At 37.5% G+C, this 14948-nt stretch overlaps 1 protein-coding gene across 2 annotated transcripts in view; it reads left to right on the top strand.

Moving 5' to 3' along the window:
* Positions 1-14948, top strand: part of LOC127619136 (inactive dipeptidyl peptidase 10-like) — a 73856-nt gene that overhangs the window by 32173 nt on the left and 26735 nt on the right. For both annotated transcript variants that reach the window (XM_052091909.1, XM_052091910.1), the window contains exons 6-11: positions 3446-3498; positions 4034-4115; positions 5164-5284; positions 5583-5737; positions 7607-7701; positions 8922-9045. In XM_052091909.1, the coding sequence (XP_051947869.1) occupies positions 3446-3498; positions 4034-4115; positions 5164-5284; positions 5583-5737; positions 7607-7701; positions 8922-9045 (630 nt within the window). The remainder of the gene's footprint in view (positions 1-3445; positions 3499-4033; positions 4116-5163; positions 5285-5582; positions 5738-7606; positions 7702-8921; positions 9046-14948) is intronic.

The raw sequence follows: 14948 nt of genomic DNA, 5'->3' as shown, positions 1-14948 counted from the left end.
AATGTATATCATTCCCAATGCAATTACGCAGCTCGAGTTCCTACGAAAGGGAATGTCTCAGTTACCTGAAACATAACCCTGGTTCCCTGAGTGGAAACGAGACACTGCATAAGCTAGCCATGCTCTCTAGCAGCTGCATAGACTCATGCCTTCCTGCAGAAATTCTGACTCGATGGCTCCAAAGAGAGCACTTTTATGAAGCCTGTGACACAACTCACTAGGGGCGTCGCTTAAGTGCAACCAGCAAATATATTGGCGTGATTGTACAAGGGCTTCAGACCACGTGACACTCAGAGCATTTCCCAATGTGATTACGCAGCATCTTGTTCCCACTCAGGGAACCAGGGTTACGTTTCACATAACCAAGATGATTTGTGACTCCCACAACCGGAATACATAATAGAAAATATTCTTCTAAAACCCTTAAACCTTGACTCATTGATATTTCAGTTCCGTCACACACACACACACACACACACACACACACACACACACACACACACACACACACACACACACACACACACACACACACATGTTGTGTTTCCGTGTTTTATGGGGACTTTCCATAGACATAATGGTTTTTATACTGTACAAACTTTATATTCTATCCCCTAAACCTAACCCTCACAGAAAACTTTCTGCATTTTTACATTTTCAAAAAACATAATTTAGTATGATTTATAAGCTGTTTTCCTCATGGGGACCGACAAAATGTCCCCACTAGGTCAAAAAGTTCGGGTTTTACTATCCTTATGGGGACATTTGTTCCCCACAAAGTGATAAATACACGCTCACACACACACACACACACACACACACACACACACACACACACACACACACACACACACACACACACACACACACACACATACTTGTGTTTCTCTTTGTAACATTGAAATGTTAAGCAGAAATATTTCTTTTTTTGAAGGATTTTATAGCGGTACAACATCTGAATATTTGTCCATTAACTAAATAATTCTTTATAGGTGAAGTGAAACCCCAATCTGGTGCCATTGGTTGAGACAATGTTGCTTTTTCAGGCTGGTCAGGATGCTTAAACAAATTTCTGTTTTGATTTTACCACAGAGTTTACACTTTAGGGGAAGTCAACCTCTAAAAGGTTACCTATACTGTATTTGACTCTGCACATTAAACTGGGATAAGAGAAAGTATTTTAACATTGGAAAAAAACACACAGTTAAACTGTGAGAGAAAGTACGAAATTCTGCTGTTCTGTTTTTAGTATGCAGTGCAAGGCATGACATTCAATCCTATTAGGCTTTTGGGAAGCGAATCCCGCTCAAAGCTTGTCGCCACACTGCATCCTGTACAGATGCAGAGAAAGTACCAATGGATGGGTCTAATTTTACAGAAATCATTACAAGCCTAACTGATCAATTCTAAGGTAATATATCTTCATATGTCCAAATGCATTGTAACGTACTGTTCTGCATGCAGACAAAAAACGTACAGTAGTCTTTAGAGACCTTAAGGGCGTATATATATATATATATATATATATATATATATATATATATATATATATATATATATTGATTGAAGTCCCTTTTTACATGAAATTCAGTGGAGTGTGATTTAAACTGGAGGATCATCTGTCTCAAGAAGGATATTGACTCTAATGATCATGCTGATTGAGATGTCCATGAGCCACTAGAATTCTGTCATATGATCCTATCCATGAGATGTACTGTCCTCTCAAGAGTCATTTAGAGACCGATATCCTTTCTTACTTTGATTGCGACATACAGTGGGGAGCAAAAGTCAACTAGTGAAAGGCTGAAAAATGTGTATACATTTCGGAATATCTTGTTTGGTATGTGTCCCTTTTGCTTTAATGACACTTGAACAGGCTTGAATTCTACACTGAAAAAAAGGGAAAGCAGCTCTTTTGAAAATACTTACCCAATACATTTGAAATCAACTTTATACATGTATGTTTGAGATTAGAACATTATTATATGTGATATTCAACACAGTCATTAAAAAGTGATATGATCACATTGATATGAAATGTTAAATTGATTCAGACTTCTAACGGATGGTGTTCACTCAATGAGATTTCTACTGCTTGCTCAGTACACTATTATTTCGCATTTGGACTCAAGTTAATTTCATTGTGTGCAATCCATCTATGTTCACTTAATCCAATTCCGCTGGGACTATGTGAATAATATTTGTTGCCTCAATATATTGCTGAAACCAGGCAGAGGATTTATAAATGTTGTGTTATTTTAATGTATTTCTACTCAAAATGAAACAAGTTTCTGTGAAGTTAAATTTTTGTTGGAAGTTAGCAATGTGGAGAAGAGTGGAGTTAATGGTTAGGTCGAAGTTGGGTATGAAAAAACAGTGTGTATTGCTTTTCTCATGAAGCAAATACAAGAGGGATCATTAGTTTAATGACTGATTGGGGAATCATTGGGGTCTGAAAACTCTCAGCAGCACCATACTTGTTAAACAGTACAAAAAGATATGTATTATACGGTAATATGTTTGTTTCTAGATTGGTTATTTGAACAGATCCAATTTAATTGGCTCAATTAAATTTAGTGTACTGCTTACTGCAGACTATACAGTTTATATTGATGCAGGCTACTATTTAAGAAAACTATTATGTGAAATAGTATGCAGTATGTAATGATAAATGTTTAAAATAGTAGTGTACATGTGTTGATGTTGCATGTTTAACTCAGTGAACAGTGGCTATTTTTAATCCAGTTTTCTGTATATATGATAGGTTTTTAATACACAATCTAACACCAGTTATGCTTAAAAACGAAACATTGTATGAGGTCATGTAAATGCCATTTATTGGTGTAAACCGTATTGTTTAATTGGATTAAGATAATTTTAAGCAAAACTTGATCAGTCCATTATTGCAATTTTAACTTTACATTTGCATTTAATCATTTAGCAGCCACTTTTGTTCAAAGTGAGGAATAGAATAGGCTATTTGTCATACAAAAGTCAACCATTGCTGCAGTATCCCTCTACCAAAGTACAAATAGTGCTTTGAATGTAAACACCTTTATTGCTGTTCTTGTGACTTTTTCTATGTGCACATAATTGTGCGCATGTTTTGAAAATGCTCCAGTCAAAACTGGTGAAAAACAAGACAATTTCTCAAAGTCTTGTGTAAATGTTAAAAAGATCATAAAAATCCTGTCTGTTTCTTCTGGTCCTTTCATCACACTGGAAAGGAAATTTTAATGCATTGCATTGAATCTTGTCCTGCACATTTTGGCAAATAAAGTCAGTCATTTGGGTGCATACATGCATACAGAATATGTACATGATGTGCACAGTTTTTGTACTGTACACTGAAGGAATATATAAAGTGGGGTGAGTAGCATGCTATTCGGAAAATATATGTGTCTGTGCAATTTAGGGATCTACCATGTCCTCTTCCCCTTTCCAGGTATTCTCACAGTCCTTCACTGCATCCTTTGCAATCTACACTGTGAACAGTGGGTAGGTAGAGACAGAGATCCCTCTCTGCATGGCCTGTTCTAGGCATGTGCACAACCAACCAACAGTCCAGAGTTCCCTCTCTGTTTTTGCCTTAATCCAAAGTTATCCATCAGGCATTGATTGTTTAGAAGTTTAGAAAGGTACTATTTATCCTAAAGTTGGCAGGGGTCCAGTTGACTAAATCACTTTTCACTAACCTGAAATTTACCGGGATTTATGTTTGCCAATATTTTGCCTGTGGTTATGAAACACCAGTAAAACGTAAAAGAATGTCTTGAAGCCCATTTGCTTGTTTTTGCAGAGTTCCCCAATCATCTACATTAACTTAGGTTCCATTGCATGACCAGACCCCTGGCCTTGTCTCTTTGTGTATTTTACTTTTTTATTTTGTATGAATTTGCATTTGCATCATGCTGATTTTATGAGCCCTTCCAAGCACTCTAAAAATGACCTAGAAAACCTGATAAATTTGTTCCACTCAGTGCTTCAGATTTCTATGCAAGAATAGCTCAATATTTGTGTGTGCATAATTAAGGGACATTATGGACCTCACCCCATCAGAGGAGGAAACGTCTGTACTTCAGTATGCAGCATGGGGGCCTCAAGGGAGCCAACTGGTAAGTATGCACACTCCATTCATCTTTGTCTCAAACTGTATTATAGCTAGTAAACATTGCCAGATTGCAGAAGTATTAATTACACAGATACAGTGATGCATGTAGGTACTGTTATGTTCTTAATTTAGGCCACATCCACTTTAATACATTTTAGTTTGAAAGTGCATTATTTTATGACGTTTACGATGACGTTAAAGGTGAAAACTGAAAATGGAGATTTCAAACGAAAACATATTAGTGTGGATGTGGCATTTAATTTAATTTGTATTTTATTTTATTGACTTTTCTTGATTGTCTTGTTAAGACCAATCGTAAGTTTTAGTGCAGATGTGCAGATGAGTTAAAGTAATAGTTCACCCATTAGCGAAAAATTCTGTCACCATTTACACACGTTGATGTTGTTCTAAACCCATATTTGTTCCTTTCTTCTGTGGAAAACAAGAGAAGATATTTTGCAGAATGTCTCGGCTGCTCTTTAATATTAAAAGTGAATGGGTACTGGAGCTTTCAAGCTCCAAAAATGTAAAAAAGCACATTAAAAGAAGCCCTTAAGATGTGTGAACTATATTCCAAGTTTTCTGATGTCACACAATAGCTTTTCTTGAGTAACAGATTATTACCTAAAAATGTTCCCCTTTGCTGTAGCTCTCAAATCTCATTTGCGCTTGCACCAGGTTTAATGACAATGACGATCGGTCATGAAACATGCTAGAATGTTTGACTTTAGTGACGTCCAACCTGGTATCAGGTTGTATGGTACTTTTATGCCATTTGTGGAGCTTGACATTCCCAGTCCCTATTCACTTTCAGTATATGAAATAGAGTAGCCAAGAGAATCTGCAAAATATCATATTTTGTGTTCCTCAAAGGAAAGAAAGTCAAATGGTTATGGAGCATCAAGAGGGTGAGTAAATGATGACATAATGTTGATTATTGGGTGAACTAACCTGTTAATATCCAGCCAGCCCACATCATTTTTGAATATCCCTGTAAGCATCTTGGATTGTAGCTTCATCTATCCATATTAATGCTGTTTTTGTGTCTCCAGGTCTATGTATTTGAGAATGACATCTTCTACAAGTCTGATGTGTCCAAGAAGGCGATGCGTTTGACCACCACAGGCAGAATCGGATTCGTGGTTAATGGGCTGTCTGATTGGACCTATGAGGGTAAGTGATCTTAGTTATGTCACCCCCTTTAATAATCTGATAGCAATCCATCACTGTAATGACACTGTGATGACCTTCATTTTCTGTGTTGCTTTGAGACAATTTTGACAAGCCCTTGAAGACATGGAAGTAGTTATGAAGTGATTATAATCTCGTTTGGCCTCATAAATACATGATGAGATGGGTAAATTAGAGTTATGGTAATCGCCGCTGGTCCACAGTGCCCTCTGTATAGATTAATTAGCCTCATAAAAATTTCATTTTTGTCCTTTATCTTTTTAAAATTGTGATATTGTAGAGGAGATTCTTCTGAAATATCCTGCTTTGTGGTGGGCTAAAGATGGTGCCCGTCTGGCATATCTATCCATTAACAACTCAGCCACGCCTTTTATGGAGATACCTCACTTCCTGAGTGGGATTTATCCTTCTAATGTCCTCTACCCTTACCCAAAGGTAACAGTAGACATGCACAACACTTAATTGTTTTCGAAAGTCAAAATAACCTTAATATGAATTGGATACCACACATAATGTATTCAAGGGAAACATTCACCTAAAAATAAAAATTCTGTAGAAAAATTCTCACCCTCATATTGTTTCAAACCTGTATCGCTTTGGATAAGCGTGGAAAACAAAATTTGACATTTTGAAATAATATTCATGTTCATAGAGGCCATTTCTGTTAAGCTCCAAAAATAGACAAAAAGGGCTCAATAAAACTAAAGAACATTTTTTGTCAATAATGACTTGGAAAAAAATCTCACACAAAGCTATCTTATATCTTTAGAAGACTTTTTATTTATTTATTTTCATTTTTGGAACTTAACAGCTATGGTCGCCATGTCTGTCGTTTGAATCAAGGTTCTTTAATATACACTCACCTAAAGGATTATTAGGAACACCATACTAATACTGTGTTTGACCCCCTTTCGCCTTCAGAACTGCCTTAATTCTACGTGGCATTGATTCAACAAGGTGCTGAAAGCATTCTTTAGAAATGTTGGCCCATATTGATAGGATAGCATCTTGCAGTTGATGGAGATTTGTGGGATGCACATCCAGGGCACGAAGCTCCCGTTCCACCACATCCCAAAGATGCTCTATTGGGTTGAGATCTGGTGACTGTGGGGGCCATTTTAGTACAGTGAACTCATTGTCATGTTCAAGAAACCAATTTGAAATGATTCGAGCTTTGTGACATGGTGCATTATCCTGCTGGAAGTAGCCATCAGAGGATGGGTACATGGTGGCCATAAAGGGATGGACATGGTCAGAAACAATGCTCAGGTAGGCCGTGGCATTTAAACGATGCCCAATTGGCACTAAGGGGCCTAAAGTGTGCCAAGAAAACATCCCCCACACCATTACACCACCACCACCAGCCTGCACAGTGGTAACAAGGCATGATGGATCCATGTTCTCATTCTGTTTATGCCAAATTCTGACTCTACCATCTGAATGTCTCAACAGAAATCGAGACTCATTAGACCAGGCAACATTTCTCCAGTCTTCAACGGTCCAATTTTGGTGAGCTCTTGCAAATTGTAGCCTCTTTTTCCTATTTGTAGTGGAGATGAGTGATACCCGGTGGGGTCTTCTGCTGTTGTAGCCCATCCGCCTCAAGGTTGTGCGTGTTGTGGCTTCACAAATGCTTTGCTGCATACCTCAGTTGTAACGAGTGGTTATTTCAGGCAAAGTTTCTTTTCTATCAGCTTGAATCAGTAGGCCCATTCTCCTCTGACCTCTAGCATCAACAAGGCATTTTCGCCCACAGGACTGCCGCATACTGGATGTTTTTCCCTTTTCACACCATTCTTTGTAAACCCTAGAAATGGTTGTGTGTGAAAATCCCAGTAACTGAGCAGATTGTGAAATACTCAGACCGGCCCGTCTGGCACCAACAACCATGCCACGCTCAAAATTGCTTAAATCACCTTTCTTTCCCATTCTGACATTCAGTTTGGAGTTCAGGAGATTGTCTTGACCAGGACCACACCCCTAAATGCATTGAAGCAACTGCCATGTGATTGGTTGATTAGATAATTGCATTAATGAGAAATTGAACAGGTGTTCCTAATAATCCTTTAGGTGAGTGTATATATATATATATATATATATATATATATATATATATATATATATATATATATCACAAAGTAAAGAAAATCTTTTTACAAATAATTTTTGGTTGAACAGTCCCTTTAAATGACGAAGGTGCTACTTTAAAGAATTTTTGATTTTGATGTTTTTGATAAATAAAAAAATGCACAAATGTGGACTACATACAGATTAGTTGATGTTATAGGTATTTACTTTGTACAGGCAGGTTCCATAATCCCATCAGCCAGTCTGTTTGTGGTGAATTTATATGGTCCAGCACACACATTAGAGATGATTCCACCCGACTCTCAGAACAGGTGAAGTTTATCTTTCATTCACAATTGTGTGCAATCACATGCCAACAAATGCATTGTACAAGTTGTGCATATAAAGGTGTACATTTTTACTATCCTTTTTAAAAATATGAACAAATGTTTAAAGAGCTGTTTGATTTTATGCTGTGATACTGTAAAGTATTTTTTTTTACTAAAGTACTCACTTTCATGGTATTTAGAGTGTTATTTTTTCATGTAGTCCCTTTCCCCCAAAGTATTTTTGGAGAAAATGCAGTCATGAGGTTTATTGGGTTTGTCCGTGTGAGCCGTTCACTATTATATTGTGGATTATTGCCCATTCTTCAGTGCAAATATACTGCAACTCTACCAGTTTAGATGGAGAATACCAGTGGACAGCAATTTTAAGGTCTTATGGCAGAATTCCAATTGCATTCAAGTCCAGAATACTAACCTTTAATATTTAAGCCATTCTTCATTGTTTTTGCTGTGTGGTTTGCTGAGTGTAACTCAATTAACACAGAAACATGTCAAGTCTTAACTATCACCAAAAAGACAATTTGGATGATGTATTATTACATGGACAGTGTCAGCGCTTAAAGCAGAACAAGATGACTGCAGCGATTTTCATGTGGAGTTCAGAGCAACGCTTGACAATTGCATTGATGCCCTGATGGGAATCATTAATTTGACTACAGGATTGCTATAGCAAAGTGGATAGCAACAGTCTTTAAGAGATTTAATGCACATAACAATGAAAACGCAATCTATGGGGAGATTAGTTCTTTCATTTAGTAAACCTCCCCCTTATACTTTGGGAAACATTTAATGTTATTTGAATTGGTGCTATTTTAGTGCATTTTTATTTTTATACTGTGGAAGGCTTTGTTTGGAAAATGTTAATAAAGCATTACAGTTTATTGTTGCATATTGTTTTGTTTTCTTTCCTCAAAAGGATATAAATGCATTTTGACATTTCATGAAATTTCAGCACTTTCGAAATCTGCAATTAATCGTGATTAACTATGAAAAAAATTATGTGATTAATCGTGATTAAAGAAAGTTAATCGACTGACAGCACTATTCTGAATAGATCTGAATACTTTATTTGAACATTATAGAAAATGACTTCTATGAGAGTGGATTAAATCCCATTTAAACTTTAATTTGCAACACAGTTGAATAAAAAATGATCAATCAGTGGGTGATTACTTTCTGAATGCAGTTTCTCTCTCTTTCTGCAGAGATAGTTATATCTCTATGATGAGTTGGATCAGCAGTACGCGTCTAGCTGTGCGTTGGTTGAACCGGGTCCAGAATCAGTCTGTGGTGTGTGTGTGTGAAGCCACAACAGGAGCCTGCTCAGAGGTGAGAGGTCATCTGCTCATCCGCTGTAGCTCGCTGTGTATCTTTATCTGTATAGTGTCTATCCATTTAGCTCTCATTCAATATTCTGCTCAGAAAACAATGAGAATCTCTTTCCTCTGCCAGCTCAGGCCAATTTTCTTTTGGAGGTGTGAAAGTGTCACTCAGCCTAAGTTTTTAGCCTGAATTTCAATTCTTCTAAATTGAACTTCTAAAGGTCACTATTTGTGTGTGCGTGAGTGATTGAATGCATAGGAGTGTCTACATCTGACAGACAGTTGTAGGGTTTTACATATATAATTTAGAGATGTGGACGGGATCAGTTATGTAGGGTATTTTGCACGCATTCTACACCATTATATGTAAGGATATTTGGTATGCTAAATTTAGAAGGGAATTTAGGGTCTTGAAATATGTGAGCTATGACCTAAATTAAACTGCTTATTGTACCTTATTTAGTAATGAAGTGTATAATGGAATTAGTGGTGTTCGACAACCATTATAAATTAGATAAATAACAAATAACTAGATTATTTGTTTTAATAGATTCTAATAGAAATATAGATTTTCTATTGGAATCTATTAAAGAAATCGTAATACAATGTCTAGTTGTATCAGCTCACAGTTTCTACTGTAAGGAATTAGCTTTAATAAGTGAATTATGATTAATTCACTTATTGGAGTGACATTATTCTCATGATTAATTGAAAATAAAATCACACGTATTTAGGTAAAACTTTGAAGCGAAATCTTGTTGTCACGAACGCTGGTGAAGGCGCCTCCTCCCTCAGTCGTCAGAGATCGCTTTCACCCGAATTCTGATCACTTAAACTACATTTCCCTTATGCCCGCATATCTAGGTCTGATTAATCCCCAGCTGTTTTGTGTTACCCTACCCTATTTAACTGTGCCTGTTTAGTCCTTCTTTGCGAAGTCTTGTTTGCCCCGGCGACATTACCAAGCAAGTTATTCTCTGACTCCCTTACTAGTTATTCTGTGTACCGTTCCAGCCTGTTACTTAGACCCTGTTAGTTTGCTGCCTGCCTTGTTTACCTCTTGCCTGTTCCGTACTACGTTTGTTTGCTGCCTGCCCAGATCTCTGCCTGTTCTAGTTACTCTATTGCCTGCCTGCTATATTCTCTGTTTGCCTGCCCACGACTTTGCCTGTACGACTTGTGTTTTGCTTATAAATAAACAACCGCAGATGGATCCCAACTTGCCTGAGCCCTCGTTACACTTGTAGAAACAGGGATGAGATTATTTATCAAAATATACCACAGTCATTCATCTTTGAACACAGACAAACTTTATTACTATTCTAAACATAAATCTAATCTAACACATATATACATAAGACAGGTTGGTGAAAAGAGTGGCAGAATGTGAAATAAAGGATCAGTACAGTGAAAATTAACTTTATGGAGTCTACATCGATTTGCAATCGGATTACCCAAATTATTTAATTAATACACCAGCACTTTGAGCACAGTATTGGAGATGTACTTGCGTGTCTTTATGGTGTTTACTTGTGTTCTTTGTGTGGCTTGGTTCTTGGTCGAAAGTTTGGTTTTGTCGATGTTAAATTAGGGCTGTCGGTTTAACACGTTAATTAAGTACGATTAATTGTATTAAAAATAACGCGTTAAAAAAATGTATGCAATCAATCGCAATGCCCCCGGATTGTAATAAGGAAGATTCCTGAGAAATGCAAGCTTGTAGTACCACCTGTTTACTCCAGAGGGCAGTAATTGAAATTTCAGCTGTGTGGCAACGCGCAGTTTATACAGTGAAGAAAACAACCAAACGGCACAAATCAAACATTCGTTACATTCTTGCATTCAAAACATTTGATGGAGCGCAAATTCGAAATAAGGGATCTCAATATGTTTTCTATGTATTAAACTATATTTAACTTGACCCAGTGACTAAAAATGTTATGTTTATGACGCAACGCACCCGAGATACTACACAAGCATGTCTGATGCTTGTTGAAATTGACCGGTCCTTAAACAAGCCCTCATAATAAATCTCAAACTGATTGACAAATTCACTTGCTAAATGGATTGCTGTGAACTGTATGCCAATGATTGACTTATGTTCAATAATATGGTAATAAACAATACATTGTATTCTCAAGCTGCTTTTTGTATTGTCTTATCAATGATTAACTCTATATATATATATATATATATATATTTTTTAATATTTAAAGATAACTATGTGTAATTATTTCAGCATTATATATTGATTATATTCAGTCACATGGTCAGCTGGGCTCTTTTCCGACAGTTGAGATATGGTCCTTTGTTTCAGACTCTTAAAAATGTACTGCTTAAAAATAGTGCATATTTAGTCATGAGCTTTTATATCTTGAGAATTGTACAAGAGACGTGATATTCTTTGTCATCAGCTTTCTCTTCATACACCAGCGAAAGCTTACATACTAAACATGACATTTTTTCATGGCTGTTATACGTGTAGGTAACAAAACATGAAAATCCCTGGTTACAAAATCATATTGGTCTTACAGATCATTGTATTTTATCAAGTTAAGCCTTATAGTTACCATTCTAAGTAGAATTAGATGAATCATACAAAATGAAAGAATATATTTATCAATTATAGGTGATTCCACATCACTAAACACATTTTAAAAATGATCAGGTCATGGTGCAGTGTCATTTATTTTGCATGCAGCTCGCCACTTTTTCCAATCCAGTGTATCTTCCGAGCATATTTCGATGGCATGCATATCTTCTCTGATGGTATCCATCCACAGTTTCTTTGGTTGACCTCTTAATTGTTGGCTGCCGAGTCTAGTCTCATCACTTTCTTTACCACAGATGCCCATAGCTTCTGACTACATGTCCACACCACTGCACTTTGCTTCTCATCTCACTGAGTCAATACAGCATTAAAATGCAAAACACAGTAACTGTTATAAAGCAGAACATGTCACCTCGCTACTGTGTATATCTCTGCGCAGGACATATAGTGGCCAACTTTATACATGTCAGGGAATATATCTTCTTGCGGAAGGTTGCTCCTAATGAGTTTGCTTAATAAAATACTTAATAGGGGTCACATTTGTATAATTTTATTTTGTTTCCCTGAGCCCAAGTGCGAGTGCGCAAATGTAAGTGTTTGGTCAATGCATTGGCAACATGTAATATTGTGTCACTGTGGTGGTAACAAACCTCAGTACTCAAGGGGGCAATAGAGTTTCCTTCAAAAGTCTGTACCATCAAACAGGATGTGTTATTATTCAGGTAACTTGCTATAAATATAATGACTTTAAATAACGTGCTCAGCAAATATGCTCTTCAAACTGTTGCTCCACCATTCCATTTATTGACTCGAATGAGAAAATTCACCGAGGCAGACAATTCCAGGTGTATCCGTCTGCGTCCTGCAAGATGACAAGGAACACCAATGACACGCCCACTCCCAGTAACGCCCCCCTTGGATCACAAAGCGATTCTATTTGCTGAAAGAACATTTAAACTACTATGCAATTGAGCTGTTCAGCTTGTTCACCATGGGTTCCCTCAGGATTTTCCAATGGGTTTTGATAATAGGATTTTTAAACTTATTAGAAAAATAAGGTCTGTCTAAGGTAAACATTATTTGACGATATGTGGATGTTTTGTTCTACAACATAAGTAGGTGGCATCAAAATTCACATTTGATGTATGACTGTGTGTAATTTATGCTGTAGAACAAAACGTCCACTTATCGTCAAGTAATGTTTACCACAGACCTTATTTTACATATAAGTTCAAAATCCCCATAAAAAAAAAAACACGAAGGAAAATCCAGAGGGAACCCATGGCGAATTAGACTTTCAGGTTCGCCTACAATTATTAAACCAAATATATAAATGGTTAAATAAAAATCTGTTTTTATCTTTGTGGCTATGGTTAGGTTTAGGGAAAATAATAGGTGTAGTTGTAGGGTCGCTGCAGGACTCCAAATAAACGCAACAATCCGTGTATGAATGTGACATCCAAATGTTGCAAGACCTCAGCATTTCACCAGTTATTTGAAGGGGGTGTAACTTGTAGTGGGCATGCTTTGTAGTAGTCTTGCAGGATGCAGACAAACCCTTCTCGACTGCTCACACTAATGTGCACTATAGCGGCATTGTTGAGAATGCAGAACGTACTTGCGTTGTGTTTTGAATCGATGTCTGGCACATTTTAGAACGCAACAATGCACAAAATCGAGCTTGCATTGCTAGAAGCCTCTGCATTCACATACCTGCTAGAAGTTTTTTTTGTTTTCTTAGCTAAAACCAATGATAATTTAGTTTTTCATGACCATTTTCTGATGTCAGAAACTTACAGCATGTTTTCCTAGTACAATGAACTTCAAAATCTGTCCTTGATATTTTATATTACCGTAATTTCCGGACTATAAGCCGCAACTTTTTTCCCACGCCTTGAACCTCGCGGCTTATACAATGACGCGGCTAATATATGGATTTTTCCCGCTTTCAAATTTTATAAAAAAAAAAAAAACATTCTGTGACGTGCTCAGTTTTTTGGCGGCGTGAAGCTTTCATTAGACCAATGAAATTGCCGAAGGGTTAAGGTCAAAACAACTTTTTTTGTTTACAGTTTAGATTAAATCGAGCGCGCTCAAACTTCCCATCATTCTGATTAGGCCTACAGTAGTCATTTTGTCACCCTCACCATGGCAAAGACATGGAGAAACGCATATGATGCTGCTTTCAAGTTGAAGGCGATTGATCTGGCTGTTGAAAAGGAAATAGAGCTGCTGCACGGGAGCTTGGTCTTAATGAGTCGATGATAAGACGTTGGAAACAGCAGCGTGAGGAATTGACTCCGTGCAAAAAGACAACTAAATCTGAGGCTATTCTGAGGCTATTCAACTCCGACACCGAAGGAGATGACTTCAGTGGTTTCAGTGCACAGGACGAGGAAGATAGTGACCAATGACTTGGTAGGCTACTATTTACTGCAAATGTTTTATTACAAGCCGTGTGTGGCAGCGGGGGCGTGGTCAAGCGCCCGTCCGGGAGAGAAAAGCTGTAAGGGCGCTTACACCTGCGCTAAATTATGTCTAACACCTGTGTCTAATTTCAAGTGCCCTGCTTCACGTGTCCTTCTTGGGAAAACTGTCACACGGGCACCAGTGTGACAGTTTTCAGCAGGGCACTTGACGTTCCAGGTAAGGCTTTTAATGGCCACAGCAATGTTTACAATCAATTTTATAAAGTTTCTCAATTCTTCTATGCGCCAACACTAGACTGACGTGTGTCACTCTCTCAGCTCTGTGGCTGCTGCCTTTTTATGCCGCTCTCCCCATGCTTACTGAAATTAGACACCGGTGTTAGACATAATTTAGCTCAGGTGTAAGCGCCCTTACCGCTTTTCTCTCCGGACGGGCGCTTGACCACGCCCCTGCTGCCACACCGTGTTTCGTTAAAGCCTGAGTAAAGTTCATTTGTTTCAATGTACCGGTAGGCACCTGCGGCTTATAGACAGGTGCGGCTTATTTATGTTCAAAATAATATTTTATTTAAAAATCAGTGGGTGCGGCTTATATTCAGGTGCGCTCAATAGTCCGGAAATTACGGTACTGTATGTAGTTAAAGTAATAAGGCACATAACATTAAATTGTGAATATAATCTCAACTCAAGGAGTTGCAGGCACTCCCTACCAATGCCCCTTAGCTGTGACTGTTTTTTATAATACAGCACAACCCCTTGTTCCTTATTGCTGAAATACAGTTTAATTAGATTTGCCTAATGGAATGAATATGGAACAGTAGGCACTCCAGACAGCAGTGAGACAGAACAACTATACCACAGATAAAAAATTAAATGGGCACATCCTTAATGTGATGTCAGTGAGAATGATGGATCGACTGAAACTCTGAG

The sequence above is a fragment of the Xyrauchen texanus genome, chromosome 25 (assembly GCF_025860055.1).
Source record: "Xyrauchen texanus isolate HMW12.3.18 chromosome 25, RBS_HiC_50CHRs, whole genome shotgun sequence".
In the NCBI taxonomy this organism is placed as follows: Eukaryota; Metazoa; Chordata; class Actinopteri; order Cypriniformes; family Catostomidae; genus Xyrauchen; species Xyrauchen texanus.
This window is presented reverse-complemented; position numbering and strand designations above follow the sequence as displayed.